This window comes from Hypomesus transpacificus, chromosome 3 (genome assembly GCF_021917145.1).
Source record: "Hypomesus transpacificus isolate Combined female chromosome 3, fHypTra1, whole genome shotgun sequence".
Classification (NCBI taxonomy): Eukaryota; Metazoa; Chordata; class Actinopteri; order Osmeriformes; family Osmeridae; genus Hypomesus; species Hypomesus transpacificus.
In genome coordinates this window covers 871,688-887,718 of record NC_061062.1, presented here as the reverse complement: position 1 = coordinate 887,718, position 16,031 = coordinate 871,688, and the positions used below count along the sequence as shown (strand labels likewise).

The 16,031-nt window shown below is 48.2% G+C and overlaps 3 protein-coding genes across 4 annotated transcripts; 1 reads left to right on the top strand and 2 right to left on the bottom strand.

Moving 5' to 3' along the window:
- Nucleotides 1-566: 566 nt before the first annotated feature.
- Nucleotides 567-3,547, bottom strand: bub1bb (BUB1 mitotic checkpoint serine/threonine kinase Bb). The gene is made up of 9 exons (XM_047015608.1): nucleotides 3,402-3,547; nucleotides 2,965-3,130; nucleotides 2,813-2,872; nucleotides 2,570-2,714; nucleotides 2,269-2,465; nucleotides 1,984-2,153; nucleotides 1,663-1,856; nucleotides 1,459-1,556; nucleotides 567-1,237 (listed from the first exon to the last, which is right to left on the bottom strand). Exons 2-9 carry the CDS (start codon nucleotides 3,102-3,104, stop codon nucleotides 910-912), a joined length of 1,332 nt encoding a protein of 443 aa, XP_046871564.1. The 5' UTR covers nucleotides 3,105-3,130; nucleotides 3,402-3,547; the 3' UTR covers nucleotides 567-909.
- A 279-nt stretch (nucleotides 3,548-3,826) lies between these two features.
- zfyve19 (zinc finger, FYVE domain containing 19) lies at nucleotides 3,827-7,356 on the top strand. Its single transcript, XM_047015284.1, has 11 exons — nucleotides 3,827-4,059; nucleotides 4,142-4,263; nucleotides 4,365-4,418; nucleotides 4,511-4,674; nucleotides 4,970-5,112; nucleotides 5,237-5,342; nucleotides 5,496-5,708; nucleotides 6,020-6,096; nucleotides 6,257-6,358; nucleotides 6,441-6,598; nucleotides 6,837-7,356. Exons 1-11 carry the CDS (start codon nucleotides 4,006-4,008, stop codon nucleotides 6,916-6,918), a joined length of 1,275 nt encoding a protein of 424 aa, XP_046871240.1. The 5' UTR covers nucleotides 3,827-4,005; the 3' UTR covers nucleotides 6,919-7,356.
- Nucleotides 7,357-8,255: 899 nt separating this feature from the next.
- On the bottom strand, nucleotides 8,256-15,361 carry ppp1r14d (protein phosphatase 1 regulatory inhibitor subunit 14D). 2 transcript variants are annotated; one of them, XM_047016585.1, is made up of 5 exons: nucleotides 15,238-15,361; nucleotides 14,817-15,017; nucleotides 9,205-9,285; nucleotides 8,845-8,877; nucleotides 8,256-8,740 (listed from the first exon to the last, which is right to left on the bottom strand). In XM_047016585.1, the coding sequence occupies exons 2-5, from the start codon at nucleotides 14,994-14,996 to the stop codon at nucleotides 8,672-8,674; spliced, it is 363 nt and encodes a 120-aa protein (XP_046872541.1). In that variant the 5' UTR covers nucleotides 14,997-15,017; nucleotides 15,238-15,361; the 3' UTR covers nucleotides 8,256-8,671. The 2 variants fall into 2 exon arrangements, with proteins under 2 accessions (XP_046872541.1, XP_046872532.1); XM_047016576.1 differs by having other exon boundaries at nucleotides 15,242-15,361.
- Between the last annotated feature and the right edge of the window lie 670 nt (nucleotides 15,362-16,031).

Sequence of the window (16,031 nt, the reverse complement as noted above, 5' to 3'; positions counted from 1 at the left end):
GCTGGGTGTGAAGCAGATCCTATCACAGTGGATCAGACCCACCTCACTCCACCATCGCTCCTCAGGACTATTCCAAAACGTTCTGATTATATCATAGATCACTGTCACCCACACCGAGGTAAAACATTGCCCTCTAGTGATACATTAAGCCACTTTGTTAGAATCATTGAGGTATTTTAGAGGCATCATGTATTTATGAATTGAGCCCCTCTTAGAGCTGTTTGTGTTGATGCCTGTGACAGCCCACCAGACTGTTCCCCCTGCACCTCCAGCAGGGTGGGGCACAGCAGTTTCACTCTGCCCCTTTAGAGGTTTGAAGGACATTAAGATCAAAATCAGAGGAACACATATGAACTGAGTGCTCCATTCACACACACACACTCCTGAGCATCCCCTGCTGGTGGGGTGATACACTGCAAAGCAGTCTTCATCCAGCATGGATAATGTATTTTGTTCAGAACATACACTACACATTTCACCACAGACAGGAGATAAATTAAACTGACCCCGTTTCTAACAATAGTCTGTTTTCAAACATGCAGATATTCACAGCCAGGAAGACGAGGTAAAGTAAATGTGTTTTATTAAAAGCAAATTCACATTACCTACCAGCTAAACTTGAAATGAGCGATAAAGACTTATTTCAGTAACATGAATTATCTACTCAACCATATTCATGCTACAAGCCTTTTCAACAACCATATATTTGAATTAAAACAAATCTCGCCACTGGCATAGAACCTTCTCATGTAGTCCAATTACTGTAGGACGCACCCCAGGTTTCCCTAAGCACTATCCTGCACCAATACAGTTCATTCAGTTGGTAAAAAACTAAAAGCACAAACAACCATATAAAGATAACAGACAACTAAACACGTAACAACGATCCAAACATCCCGACTGCTAACCCTACTGAGCTGCTCTGAATGAGAGCGTGTGGTTGGAGGTCTGGAGGCCTGTGTGCCAGGGGGCAGCGCCCGCTCTGCCTTCCCTCCCTGACGCTCTCTGCCGGTAGCGCTCCGCCCGCAGCTCCTCGAAGCAGAACTCGGAGGCGCCGCTGAGCAGCAGCTCCTTGCAGTACATGCTCTGTTCCTGCGCCCCGCCCTCTGCCCCGCCCTGCGCCCCGCTGGACGCCTGCTGGGAGTGCTCCTGCAGTCTCTTCAGGGGCGTCTCCTCACGGCACGGCTTCCGAGCAGACAACACAGAGTTCACTGCAGGGTTGATCTTACACGGAGTCCTGGGGGAGGGGGGGCAGAAAGGGGGAGATAAACCCAGGGAATGTGAGGAGCACAAGACACAGGACGGGCCTCCAGTTTAGGGGGGGGCGTTAAGTCACCCAGTTGTAAAAAAGGAATGTATTATTCATTGTATGATTCTCATTAAAAAGCTGCTAGCTTCAGGAGTTCAGACCCTAATAAATGAATGAGAAGAAATGATGTCATAGTGGTAACCACTCACATGGCTGGAGGCTGGTCTGACTCCTCAACGAACGGCTGGAAGTTGGGCTCGCTGGGAGGAGCTACGACGACGTGACCAAACCTAGATCTCTGAGGCATCTGCAGAGATCAGCCACACGTCAACACTCATCCTCCTCTCAGGCTGTCATGTCTGCTTCAGAACCTTCTTCTGAACAACACCCCCCTCGCTTAGACAGTTCTGTACCTTAATGCTGCTCCATTTCTCTGGCCTCTGCTCGTTCTCCTTGGCCCTGGACGTGGGCGGAGCCATCCACAACTCCAACCTTGGTTCTTCCGGCGCAGCGCTGACCGCTCGGTTCTCATCAAACACCCTGAAGCGAGTGTTGGAGCCGCTTCCGGCCGCAGCTTCTCCCTGCGACGGCAGCCCACTTGACTTACCTGTCAACAAACACAGAAGGATGGCTTCATCTGCTGCAATTAAACCCACGGCGATGGAAAGAGTTCTGTATTGGTGAATCACAGCGTCAGCTGAGACAGAGAGGATGAGATATTGAGGAGGGCTTACTGCTGAGAGCTGCACCCACTCTGTTAATGGGTGCGATAGCTTTCTTCTTGCCCCTGTGCTTGAGGTCGACCAGAGACATTCTCTCCTGCTCCTTGACTCTGGCAGCATCCTCCTCATCCTCCTCCAACATGCCTGTCATCACCTGCCTGGAAACACGGGCCTGCAGACCTCTGTGGATCACAACCAACAAACAGTCTAACTGGAAGATTTACTAATTTCAGCTAAAGAATACATCAAAAGTCAAAGTGAAGGTTGTGTAGCAGCTGCTGTGTCACAGTAACTCACTTGTGAAACTGCTTCAGTTTCTCCAGAGGTTCAGCATGACACCTAAAGCCCTCCTGGTAGACGGTGTCTGCCTTGCGGTAGTTAGCCTGTTTCTCATACTCCTCAGACCAGGCAATGTAAAAAGCCGCCTGCATTGTCCCGATCCCCTGGGCTTGCATGTATCTGTAGACATCCAAAGGCTCTGGACAGTTCTCCGCCTATGACAGACACAGGTATGACGGACTCAATTGGTGAATAAAACCAGCTCTCTTTGGGGGGGACTATGTCAAACAAACTGAGAAATACTCAATGTAATACTTACAAATTTAATCCACAAGTCAATATAGCGGACATCGTTGTGATATTTATTTTCCTTGGTAAAGCGCATCACCGCTCGCTCCAACAGCACGCTAAGGTTACTTTCCTTTCCCCCCTGAGGAAAGGTCTGCTCGGTCCATTTTACATACCTGTTCAGGATAGAATATGGTTAAAAGAAGGAAAACACAAGTCAATAAATGTATTTCCTGAATAATGTCAGCAGTGTAATGTTAGTTAATTTTGTTACCGATCCCAAACATCAAGCGGGTCGTCCCCATCATACAATCGCAGTTCAGACTCAAATGCCCTGCGGAGATAGGAAAAGAACATTATTATTTGTTACAAAACAAGTTTGTCAAGATTTTGCTCTGGGTCAGTTGTTCTTAATCATTTCCGTACTGTTTGTGTTGGTTAGTGGCCGAGCTAAAGCCGTCCTGGAGACTGAGTGCCTGGTTTAAAGCAGCAATAGCTCGACCCCCTTTCAGAGGCTGGATGTTCTCTTTGCACAACTCCCAGTCTGCGTCTCCTCCTTCGGCCATCTTTGGTGCTTATGGCAGGAGCGACGCTGTTCGGTTGTAATAAAGATAGCTACATTTAATCATGGACAATAATGAAATTCACAGTGTTGTTTGAGAATAGACCGCTAGCTGCCTACTGATAATAGTCAGCAATGAAACAAGCAATGGAAACTATAATTGTGTAGTTTACTGCCAACCAGCTAGCTAGACATATTAGCTTTAGCATAAGAAGCTAACGTATGTCCTGTCTGGAAGAATGTTTAGAAATATTGATATTACTTTCGGTAGTAATCGAGTTATCCGAGTAAAGACTCTTACCCAATGAACGAAAATATATTGCACAAATTGTCAAATTAAAAAAATGAGCGTTTTCGAAAGGAACAAGTTGGATTGTCTGCTGTGTCTTATGTTGCTGGTCTCTGTATTTTGAACAGGAGCGGTGTGACGTTCGAAACAGATGATTGGACGGTGACTCTGGCTTGCAGGCGTCCCTGGATTGTGTTGCGTTCATCAACACAATTTCATTGCGAGACACGTTGCTAAACATCAAATGTTCTTTCTTTAGCAAACTAGACAGATATAACAAACACAATAAAATACTATGATGAATAATGAGACGCGTTGTTTAGTTATGACGACTCTATGGAAAGAAGGAAGTAGTGATAGAGGCTCTTTGTTTACTAAACGCTGCAAAACGTTGATGATGCTGAATGATACCCTACGTTTAACGTTCTCACGGAAAATCAACTTCCTGAACACTTCCTGGTTAACTTACAGATGAATTTAGCAACATCATAGAGAAGTCAGTTTATAAAATACTTGGCTTCATGGATACACAATTTTCATCGACCAAGTGACATAAAACAGTGGCATTGAAACAAGATTAGCAATTCTCTTTACTGTCGTTAATTCATGCAGCGAGATGAACAACCGTTGTTATTGTTGTGCCTCAAAATTTTCACTTTTCAAGAAAGAGGTTTGTTTGAATTGTCAACATTCAACATCTGACATTGTGGTGGCATGTTATGATCATATAATGTATATTTTCCCCTTTCTAGCTGGGTTGTAAAAGTTGCGGTCGTTCTTTTTGCTCTGGATGTCTTACTTACAACGCAGTAGTGCCTCGATATGGCAACACTCAGCAGAAGGTCTGCAAACAATGTCACGGAAACCTCACAAGGTGGAGTGAATACGAAGTGCTGTAGCGTTAGTACCTTACAATGCTCTATGATATTGATCGCTAGAATCCTGGAATTATTTTAACTGTTTCCTTCTTTATAGTAGCGAGAAACAAAACGACGCTGCAAAATGGTCCCCACCTGAAAACTACAAAAAGTGAGTAGGCCTGTAAGCCCAGCTGCAGACAGTAGCTTGTCAGTATATCGTCAGGAGATCTCAACAACCCTTGTCTCATGGTTGACTATCAGACGGATTGCTGCTCTGGAGGCTAAACAAGGTCAGCCGGGGAATGGAGGCAGCGGGAAAGCCAAAGCTGGCTCAGCCGTCACTCCCACACCAACCAGAGGCTTGAGTAAAGAGGATCGGGCTATCGCTGAGAGGCTGCAGAGACTGAAGGAGGACACTAAACCAAGTAAGCTCTGTCTAGACCAGTCTCTCAACCATCTCAACTCTCAAAATATGTATATATACTGTTGGTAAATGATTAATGAAATTCTTACTAATTTAAAAAGTAGATTTTCCTTTAATTCATCATGAACGAAATGCCAATAAACAACTTCTTCAAAAGAACGGGTCTTGAAACAACATGGCCGGCAGAGTTGCCCGGACGACCGGGATTAAGAGAGGCTGGTCTGGTACAGCTGTAGTCTTGCTTATCATAACAAAACACAAACACCTATGTTTTCCCCTGTCCATCTCCTGACCAGAATCCATCCCGTCAGAGAAGGAGATAGAGTCCCGCCTAGCCGCCCTGAAGGCCCCCAGCCAGCCGGTTCCCTCTGCAGGGGAGATGGAGGATCGCCTTGCTGCCCTGCAGGGCAGGCCTCTCTCCTCTCAAGCTCCTCCCCCTGTGAGCTCCCATACGCAGTAAAACCACAGACGCTAACTCATAGACCCTGGTAGGATGTGCACTGCAACCTTACATTCAACTGTTCATTCATGCATATATCTTTATGACCACTTCCTGTGTGTAGGTACATAAGCCGCCAGATAACCGGACCCAGACAGAACAGGCCAATGATCTGATAACACAAATGTCAGAGGAAGTCGCCATAGACAACAATCAGCCGAATCGTGATGGTAAAGACTCTAGACTTCCCTCGTTCAAAAGTGCTGTGTTGTTATGTCAAACACCGCTGCTTAATCCCTTCAAACAGACACAGACTAAACTTTGACCTAAAGCCATGTTCTTCTCTCACACACACAAACCGTTTTGTATCCGCTCCGTTCCAGGGTTAGACTGCACTCTGAACGACCTGAACAAGCGAGAGGGACTGGAGGAGAACCTGGACGAGGGGCGGCACGAGGCGAGGAGGCTGGAGGCTGAGGGGAACCGCCTGCTGGCCGAGGCCGTGGATGAGCTGAGGCAGGACCGGGCCTCCCAGGAACACGTCCTGCAAATGGCCAAGAGACTGGCTCAGCTGAGGGGACAGGACCCTGACAAAGGTAGCTGAAACCCTGGGAGAAATTCAGTCAGTACCGGTGGTTTGTCTGCAGTTGGTGAGAGCTGAGACGGTTCATGTTGTTTGACAAATGTTGCTTGACAATGTATTTTTATAGGATTATTACATGGCCCTGTGTTGCTATGCACATTTGTCATCTTGATAAGCACACAAAAAAGTTGCAAAAGGACGTGAAGGGCTTGTTTCAGAATGTAAAAAGTGACCAGCCTTTTCAGAGAAGTGTGAACGTCTGCGTACTTGTTAGGTGGCGATGTGTCAGCCCTGTGTTTGTCATGTCCCAATGCTGCTGTCTAGTCACCCTGGAGGACTTCCAGCACCCAGACAGCGAGGAGGAGTCCGAGGAGGAGGCCATGGCCAGGATAATGAAACAGGTCTGGGAGTGTTCACCCACTCAACATGCCAATCAGACGCATTACCTGGGATCACCACCAGGAGCCGCTGTTTTTCCATTTGATTAAACCAAGGTTAAAGCTCCCTGTTGAGAGAGCCGTGTTGATGTTTCTGAGCGTGTTGTCATCATGTTTACTGCAGCTGACTGAGGAAGCCGCCCTGGACCAGGCCAGTGGGTACAACATTCCTCCAGAGCACAGCGGCCCGAGGAACACTGAAAAGAAGGCTGCCAGCAAGACACCGGTAACACAAACACAAAAGTCTTTGTTGTTTTTGTTGGTCTAGATGTTGCATCTGCTGAATGAACATGTATGTTTTGTTCCAGGCCGCAGGTCCGGGCCCCCAGACCAGACCCTCGCTCGGGGCTCGTCAGGACTCTGACTGTGATGACGAGGAGCTTCCCTGGTGCTGCATCTGCAACGAGGACGCCTCGCTCCGCTGTCACACCTGCGACGGAGACCTGTACTGCAACCGCTGCTTCAGGTACACCTGCTGCTAGCTATGCCACAGGTACAGTGCTGTTGTGTTGTGCAGAGTGTGAATCCCTGGAATGCAGACACCCCCCAATGGATTAGGTCCAATGTTCTGGTTCCATCCTACTTTACCCTAAAGCCATGACCTAGATAAATATAATCGCAGCCTCTACCACACTGCTGAATGGCAGAGCTGTGTATGAAGGATCCTTTAGGGTTAATTCAATTTCCTCTCCATCTCCTCCCAGGGAGGGCCATGATAAATACGACAGGAAGGAGCATCGCACGGCCAGCTACACGCCTCCTCGGAAGACGAAGAACAGGACTTGAGGCTGTTGGCCTGGGGAGGCCCAGAGTGACAGTCTGGTTCTGTAGGTGGGACTGGGAACTGTACAACCCTTCTGGTTCACAGAACACCGTTCTAAATTCAACCTATTGTTCAGAGCCGGCGCAGAGCTGTAATCATGTTGCTACGTTAGCATAATGCCAAGTGGAGTTGCGGATCAGGGATGCAGAATAAGGCTGTAGCTCTGTCATGTACCCTAGATTAATCTAATGCTGTAACAACAGTTAGTAATTTTAAACTGTCGGGAACTTGTCAGATTTGTCCTGTTAATATGTAATCGCTCAAATTAATCTTTGTTTGCCAATTTTAATATGTGACGTAACTCTGGTTTACTCACATAACATGTTAAATATTGTATTTTAACAATACTCTAATCTTAAACTCTAAATTGGAATTCTTCTAAATAAAGTCTGGTAGCTGGACTGCTTTAGTTGTTGTATCTGAGTGGAACACTACTGATTTGATCATCGTAAACTGGCTAAGATTGTCTAAATTTAACAACATTGTAACCTCTCTCTCTCTCTCACCCCCCATCCCTCCCTTCCTCCCTCTCTCACACACACAGTTTCTCGTGTGAGATGATGTGCATCCCAGACACTGTCAGCATGTCACTGGAGGCCCACAGAGGAGCCGTATAGAGAGGGCTTACAGAGAGCTTTGTGTTCTTTTGGCAGCAGGGCCTCTGTTGTAATGTATGTTTGGCTGAGACACAACATCACTGCTGCCCTACATCTAGTGTGTGATGTGTTCTAGATCTCTGATGACGTGTACCAACAAGCTGAGATTTCAAATCACGGATGTGAATTTGTATTTTTCATTTTTCAGGCTATCGGACAAAGCCATTGCTGGCACAGGAATGGCACAATAATCATTAAACAAGGCTTGTCTTTATTAATATCGGTAAAAGTGCGCGAAGGCCAAATGACCTTAGTTTGAAATGGTTGAGTGTTACGACCCAAATACTATTCTGTGGTCTAGGGAACAGGGAAATTATTTTGATTTATTCAAAGTGAACCCTCCGCCAGACGTCCCTCCTAGTATGATGTAGAGATGGGGCCAGAGAGCAGTTTCATCAGCGTATATAACCGTAGTGCTAGCTGAGTAGGCCGAGCTGTAATGAGGCTATCCTCCAGGGGTTTAGTCCATTAAGGCCCAGATGGTCGTTTTTACCTTGTTTGCCTACTCTGGCCACGCTGTGATCACACACAGGAAATGGACGAGGATAATGGATGTGCTTGGAACCAGCCGCTTCCGGCTTGGTTGTGTGTGTGTGTTTTCATGTGCAGAGATGGGAGCACTCAAGTCGATTTTACTGGTAGGTCAAAAATATTAGAATTTTATGAATTCCACGTAACCTTTACGGTTACCTCCTCTTTTGAAAATATGTTTTATTTTAAGATACAACACTGTTTATCTGAACAAAAATATTATGTACATAAACAGTCAACCAAAAATGTACAGTCTTGCACAAAAAAAAAGTGAGAGACAACTTGAAATGATAGCACTGGTGAATTGTATGTATACTTGTGTATGAGGGAGTCAAGAAGTTAAAACTGTCCATAAATAAGTCATAAAAAACGCTAATCACTAACAACCACTCTCGTAATGGACCCCTGTGTGCAGGGCGAGGGTCCTGTCGCACATAGACATCCTGACCACCAGCTAACGGTGAACAGTGTAGGAGCTTTTTCTTTTTCATTTTCTACATTCTTGATTTGACCTCGTTTCATTTGATCGTTATTTCTTCAAGGGGCCTGACATTTTCCGAAGGCCCTTCATTCTATAAAGCAGCCCGTTGATAAAGTCCTGAGGGGGAGGAAGAAAACACGTTAGAACCTTTCTCAATAACAGAAATACCAGCGTAAAATCACATACATAAAAACACCTGATGTCACAGAAACTTGCCTCACCTCTTTTGGCTTGCCACACCCAAGCAATAACTCCTGTAAAATACCAAGAAACAAACAGGTTTGAGTAACAGGAGTGGACATTGCTCTCTTGCCTCAGACATTGTGTAAAGACAACAGCTTGGGTCAAACACTGCAGAAATCCCTTTGTCCCGTACAATCGGACAAGCCGTAATGTCGATCACTGGATTTCTCCTGTCTTGTCATTCAGTACACATTAACTATGTTTGTATTCATGCTGTCAGTTGCAAGATGTTTGGGGTTTGATACGGTGGTCAGGGTGTAGGGTACGGCTGTGTCTGTCCTACTTCACAGCCGAGGTTTGGTGTTCTTGTGTCTCCCGTGACAACCTGCTGTACTCACATGCAGTCTGGCTCTCTGCTCCTCATCAGGCAACTCCAGAAGCTCATCTATGTCAATCTCTAGCTCTGGTATCTCTTCCTCCTGGAGAGAGAGAGAGAGGGAGAGAGAAAGTGAGGGAGGGAGATCATCTATTGAGAGGCAGGTGGTCTAAAACAATAAGAGCTGTCCCTCGCTAATCCCTGAAGCACAATAACATTCTCAGGGACACTGGAACCTTGTTTGTTTACCACACAACAGTAGCAAGCAAGGCTCTCTGCATTGTCCAATAGCTGTTTCCATTCACTGAGGCCCCCTGTCCCACCCAGGGAACTGAACAGGGTTGCCCACTGACACAAAACAATGAAACAGACCAGACTTGCCACACCAGCAGAGATAGCACAACAAAAACAATACTTATGGTGTGACCAAAAATACAAGTTAGAGACATCGTGTTTTCCCTGTCAGCAGTCAAGCTTTGGCATTCATAATGATGGGGATGCTGCTCACAAAATATGCAACTGACGTTAGACAGTATACGATTGAGTAGGGTTTAGGGCATGCAGGAAGACTGAGAGCAGGAGAATAGCCTGGCGCCATCTGATTTCATGGGTGATTAACTTAGCTGCTGTTCTGTGATCCGGGAAGCTGGGATTCCCTTCAATCGGAATGATCATTTAATTGAATAACACATCACAGCTCAAAAGTGTATTCCACTGAGAGGTCAAATTATTTTTAAGGTAGAAGAGGAGCTGCTTTTGGATGGAAATGTATAACCTAGCTCTGCCAAAGAAATCTCATCAGCTCTTCAAACTGTTAACACAATCTTGAATTCCCCAGAGGACTGGCTGCAACACTGCACAACCCTGAGATGGAACTGATCACCTGACTACTGTAAAGAAAGATTAGATGATGATACAGCACAATGACTCATCTAAAACAAATACAACAACAAACCCAGTCCGTTCAGATCTGGCCCGTGTCTCCATGTAGGAGAGCATTTGCAGAAGGAAATCAGGATGGCTACTCAAGGCCATGGAACAGTGAGCAGTAAACTGTGGAGTCAGCAGGATCACTTTCACGACTTGACAAGTGGGGCCTTTCAAAATGAGTATTTTCCAGTCTGGGGGTTTCAATGGCTGCCCTGGTGAAGACAGGTAGGTTTCTGGATGAGAAGAGAGCTAATCAACAAAGGAGATGCTGAGTGGTGTAGGAGATCTACGGCTCTTCAGGAGCAGGGCTGTGCTGGGCTGCTAGTGTTTTTCCTCAGGAGCAGGGCTGTCTGGCTGCTGGTGTTTCTCTTCAGGAGCAGGGCTGTGTCTGGCTGCTGGTGTTTCTCTTCAGGGGCAGGGCTGTCTGGCTGCTGGTGTTTCTCTTCAGGAGCAGGGCTGTCTGGCTGCTGGTGTTTCTCTTCAGGAGCAGGGCTGTCTGGCTGCTGGTGTTTCTCTTCAGGAGCAGGGCTGTCTGGCTGCTGGTGTTTCTCTTCAGGAGCAGGGCTGTGTTTGGCTGCTGGTGTTTCTCTTCAGGAGCGGGGCTGTGTCTAGCTGCTGGTGTTTCTCTTCAGGAGCAGGGCTGTCTGGCTGCTGGTGTTTCTCTTCAGGAGCAGGGCTGTGTCTGGCTGCTGGTGTTTCTCTTCAGGAGCAGGGCTGTGTGGCTGCTGGTGTTTCTCTTCAGGAGCAGGGCTGTGTTTAGCTGCTAGTGTTTCTCTTCAGGAGCAGGGCTGTGTCTGGCTGCTGGTGTTTCTCTTCAGGAGCAGGGCTGTGTTTAGCTGCTAGTGTTTCTCTTCAGGAGCAGGGCTGTGCCGGCCAGAGACCCAGTGATGCAGTGATCCTTCTTCTGCCTGATCTCAAGCTGTTACCAGCAAGACTCAGCACCAGGAAGTGCAAGCAGAAAGAATGTCAGGGAACAGCACAGTTTACAGTGAAGAGAAACACTATCATGATCCTGAATGAACTTTTGAGGTTAGGAGAAGGATAACAACAGTATCCAGGAATAAGAGCTGACAGCTCCTTTGTGCCATGGGATTTTGTCAGGATGTGATGATATGAATATTTGACAGTTTGAAGACCATGCAAACAGCATAAAAGTACATTGCTTTAAAATAGAATAGTTAGTTAGACTTTGTGTGTCTTTAGCATACTGGAGTCAGCAGTGCTCACACTGAGCTACAGGAAACATGGAAACCTTAAACTGCATCCTGTTCCTGTTCCTGTTCCTGTTGTTGTTCCTGTTGTTGTTCCTGTTGTTGTTCCTGTTCCTGTTCCTGTTCCTGTTCCTGTTCCTGTTCCTGTTGTTGTCTGAGATGTGTAACTAGGCTACCCAGACCAGACTATGTTTGCATTCAGAAGGATGACTCGGCAGGTACAAGTGTCCTCTCCTGGGATTCTGCCTTGTCACTCTTGATTTTATTTCGTTTTTATTCATGAGCTGTCGACCAATCAGAACAGGAATGGCTGTCGTGTCAGGATGACTTATCAAGCTATCAGCTCGTTAAGTATAATTACGGTAATGCTTGGGCTTTATTACATTCAATAAAAGCTTACATGATTACGTGATTATTATTTTGAAGAATGTCCACCTTTGTCTTCATAGTGTTTGTAAATAAACACGCAACTTTATTTTTTCCTCACAAATGTGAATTCGGTGACATCCAGGAGCAGGCGAGGTGACGCCCAGAGCCACCATAGAGTCCACTAGCATGTGGACGAATTAGAGACGTGGCTGAATAATGCAGCCAGCTCCACAAGGGGACTGACTGTAAGATGCTTCCGCACGGACGAGGCTGGCACCCACACAGCTGCCTTCCCCGGAGCCGCATGCAGAATTCAGCAGTTGAGCTGACGCACGTGGACAAATCATGACCTCCATGATCACAACAGTGGCAGGTGTCCACCTGCACCACCAACCTCACCTGAACTCGAGTCTGTCGAGTCATCACTTGAATTCAGTGGGAAATTTGAATCGTTAATATCGTTTTTTTTGTTAATGTTACTGTAAGTCGCTCTGGATAAGAGCGTCTGCTAAATGACTAAATGTAAGTGGTGTTACGGTAATGAGGTAAAAATGCGTGGGGCACCATCATCACCACATAAAGGATGATTCTAGTGTTACAGGTGCTACGGCTATCTGTTATCATCTCATCAATCATGCAAGGATCCCATTCTACAGTCATAAAGAGCCTTTCCTGTGAGGGGTTCCCCCTCCAACCCTGGTCCTAACAGCCCTGCACCCCCCTGAGCCTTCCGCACAGCCTCTGCCCCCTCGCTCGGGACAGATAACGTTAGATAACATCAGTCAAAGATTCATTTGTGTGGGAAAAAGGGGATGTTTCATGTTGTAAAAAGTGGAAGATCATTTCTGTGCCCCTTCCTGTCAGACGTGAGGAGGCTGGATGTTAAAGCTGTACTGCCACCCCCCTGCTCCCCCCTAGAGCTCTACGATTCAGGCCTCGTTCTGCACCACCCCCTCTGAGATATATTTGCATGTATTACCAGATGGAAGAAGGAGCAGGCGGTTAATAGGATGAGGCACAGGAAGAAACCATGCTTTGTGGAGTTTATATTTAGAAAACAGGGAAGCTGCAGTGTTTAAACCCTGGGCACGGATCTGGAAGCACACAGATGTTTCTTAAACGTGTTTAAATCGAATCCCCTGCATGTATCTCACGTTGGCTTCCTGGTAGGCACACTGGGAGAAGCCTCAGCTGATTGGAGGAGCTGGCTGTCAGTCACCGACTCGTCTTAGTGGAGGGAACGCGATCCTGTTGAACCTGATGCCCAGGCGGCTTCAGTCTCCCTGCCCTCTGGTGACGATCCTCAGAGGCCGGCTTACAGACTGGTGTCACTGGCCAGAGCCATCTCTTCACCTGGACTTCAACACGTCACTATGTTTCCCAGAACCACTTTCCTCCAGGCTCTGCCGTCACTGGGATGCACACGGTCCACATTCACACCACGACATCCCTCTCACGTCACGCCCTCTACTGCCCAGTGGCTTCCAGAGACCATATGGAGGGGCTTTCTTGGCAGAGCAGGACATGCTGGAGGGCAGCGACCATCTGGGACGCTCTGCCTAAGCCCCTCCGGATGATGTTCCTCACTAAATGAGTAACCTCATCCGCCGCCCTCGCCGTCGCAGCATCCAAGCGGGGCTGCGTCGCTTGCTGTCATCCGACCCACATCCATCAAGCTTCCCATCCCGTTCCTAACGTGTTTCCTCGCACGGTGACACACCCATCCCCCTGTTGCCATGGCACCCAAGGGAACGGCCAGCAAATTGATGTGTCGAGGCTCTGACATAACAGACTCTGATTCCAGCCCAGCAAATACCAGAGAAGCATTATAGGGTCTGTTGAACTAAAGGCAATAGGGGTAAGTGGTGGGGGGATGGGGGGAGGGGTGGGGAGGATGGTTGGGGGGATGGGGGGAGGGGTGGGGTGGGGGGGATGGTTGGGGGATGGGGGGTGGGGTGGGGTGGGGGGGATGGGTGGGGTGGGGGGAAGCCCACCCTTCAGCAGCTTCCGTTAGCAGCGAGGCTCCCTGGTGTGGTCAGAGCGGTAAACCTCTCATGTTCTCAGACAGCAAACCAGCAAGGAAGCAGTTTTAGCCCGTTCTGAACCTGTGACCCAGTTGGGGGGCAAGATGTTGACATCCTCCTGCTCAGAATGAGCCTGCGTGCTTCCTGAGCAGAGAACACATCACTCTGTCAGGGTGATGAGTGTTCCTGCTATAGTGTTACCAAGTCAAGTTGTCAAGCACAGAGCAAAGTGATGCTATGTAGAAGTGATGTCATGTTATGTAAAATCCTCTTGGTGCCGTGAGAATGGAAGGTAGGGTTTTATCTTATCACTGAGCAGTGTAACCACCCTGGAGCAAACTGCAGGCTGATACAGCAGCCTTCCCATACAGGCTGATACAACAGCCTTCCCATGCAGGCTGATACAGCAGCCTTCCCATGCAGGCTGATACAGCAGCCTTCCCATGCAGGCTGATACAGCAGCCTTCCCATGCAGGCTGATACAGCAGCCTTCCCATGCAGGCTGATACAGCAGCCTTCCCATGCAGGCTGATACAGCAGCCTAACCCTTCCCATACACCTCCAAGAGGTTCCAAGATGTCAAAATAATTGGCAAAGCAGCAAGAACGTTAAAACAAATCTGTGCCTCCACCCCCACACAGTCTCCCGTGTGCTCCCTGCCTCCCCTGCTCTCCCCCCCCCACACAGTCTCCCGTGTGCTCCCTGCCTCCCCTGCTCTCCCCCCCCCCCCACAGTCTCCCGTGTGCTCCCTGCCTCCCCTGCTCTCCCCCCCCCACACAGTCTCCCGTGTGCTCCCTGCCTCCCCTGCTCCCTCCCCCCACACAGTCTCCCGTGTGCTCCCTGCCTCCCCTGCTCTCCCCACGCAATCTCCCGTGTGCTCCCTGCCTCCCCTGCTCTCCCCCCCCCACACAGTCTCCCGTGTGCTCCCTGCCTCCCCTGCTCTCTCCCCCCCCCACACAGTCTACCCGTGTGCTCCCTGCCTCCCCTGCTCTCCTCCCACACCCCCCCCTCCTGGGACCCAACACAGAGTGAGTGTGTGTGTGTGTGTGTGTGTGTGTGTGTGTGTGTGTGTGTGGAGCCGACAGCAGCACGGTCCCTACCTCACAGTCTAAGAGCAGGTGCAGCTGCCCGTCGATCCACTCCTCGATGTCCAGTCTCCGCTGCAGGTCCTTGCGGTTGTACTTGACTGTCAGCTTTCCCAGCTTGCGCTGTGCATTCTCTTGGGTCTTGTCCGAGGTCTGGAACATCACCCTGGACTGGGTGCTGGGATCAGAAGCCATGTCTGCTGCTAGCCACTGCCTCTGGAAAGAAGCAGGGACACACTCACGGCTCGCTCTCTCTCTGTGTCCCTACCCTGCTCTCTCTCTCTGTGTCTCTACCCTGCTCTCTCTCTCTGTCTCTACCCTGCTCTCTCTCTCTGTGTCTCTACCCTGCTCTCTCTGTGTCACTACCCTGCTCTCTCTTTATGCCTCACTACTGTGCTCTCTTGTATGTCTCTCTCTGTGTTTGTCTTCCCCTCACCTACTTGTGTGTATTAATCTCGTCCTCCTCTCTCTCCGCTCTCACAGTCCGTCTCTCTCCGCCCGACCTATGTTCGCTCTGTTTCTCCAGCTCTGCTGCTATCTGTCTTGCCTGCTTTGGCTGTGTCTATCCGCTCCCTCCCTCCCTCGCATTATTCCTCCTCCCCCCCCCCCCCCCCTCTAGCTCACCCGTTCTCTTCACTATGTGGATAGTAATGAGATATGTGTGTGTGTGCGTGTGTGTGTGTGTGCGTGTGCGTAGACATTAGTGCACGTGTGCCCCAGTGTACTACCTCTCTCTGCTAAAGGAAAGAGCAGAGGTCAATTGTATAGTGATAATTACAAGGAACGAGGGAAAAGGGAAACGGAAATACTTCCCAGTTACAGTAACACTCACTGAGGTTAATACTGACCATTTACATTCATTCATTTAGCAGACGCTTTTATCCAAAGCGACTTCCAAGAGAGAGCTTTTCAAAAGTGCAAAGGTCACTGATCATAAACAACGAGATAGCCCCAAACATTGTGGGTAGCCAAACCATGAAGCTAACATTGTGAAAAGCAAATAAGTGCCAATGGGAAGAAACATAAGAGCATGTAGTTAAACAAGTTACAATTAAACAACATAAACTTCAAAAGTGCAAGAGTGTACCTGTAGGAAAGCAAGCAACAATAATATAATTCACACCGAGTACAAGAAGTTAAATCAGTTACATCTAACCAACAAGAGCAACAAATCCCTCAATAAGAGTCATTGTGTTCCTGGAGAAAAGCTAACATCAGGTCCAGCAAATC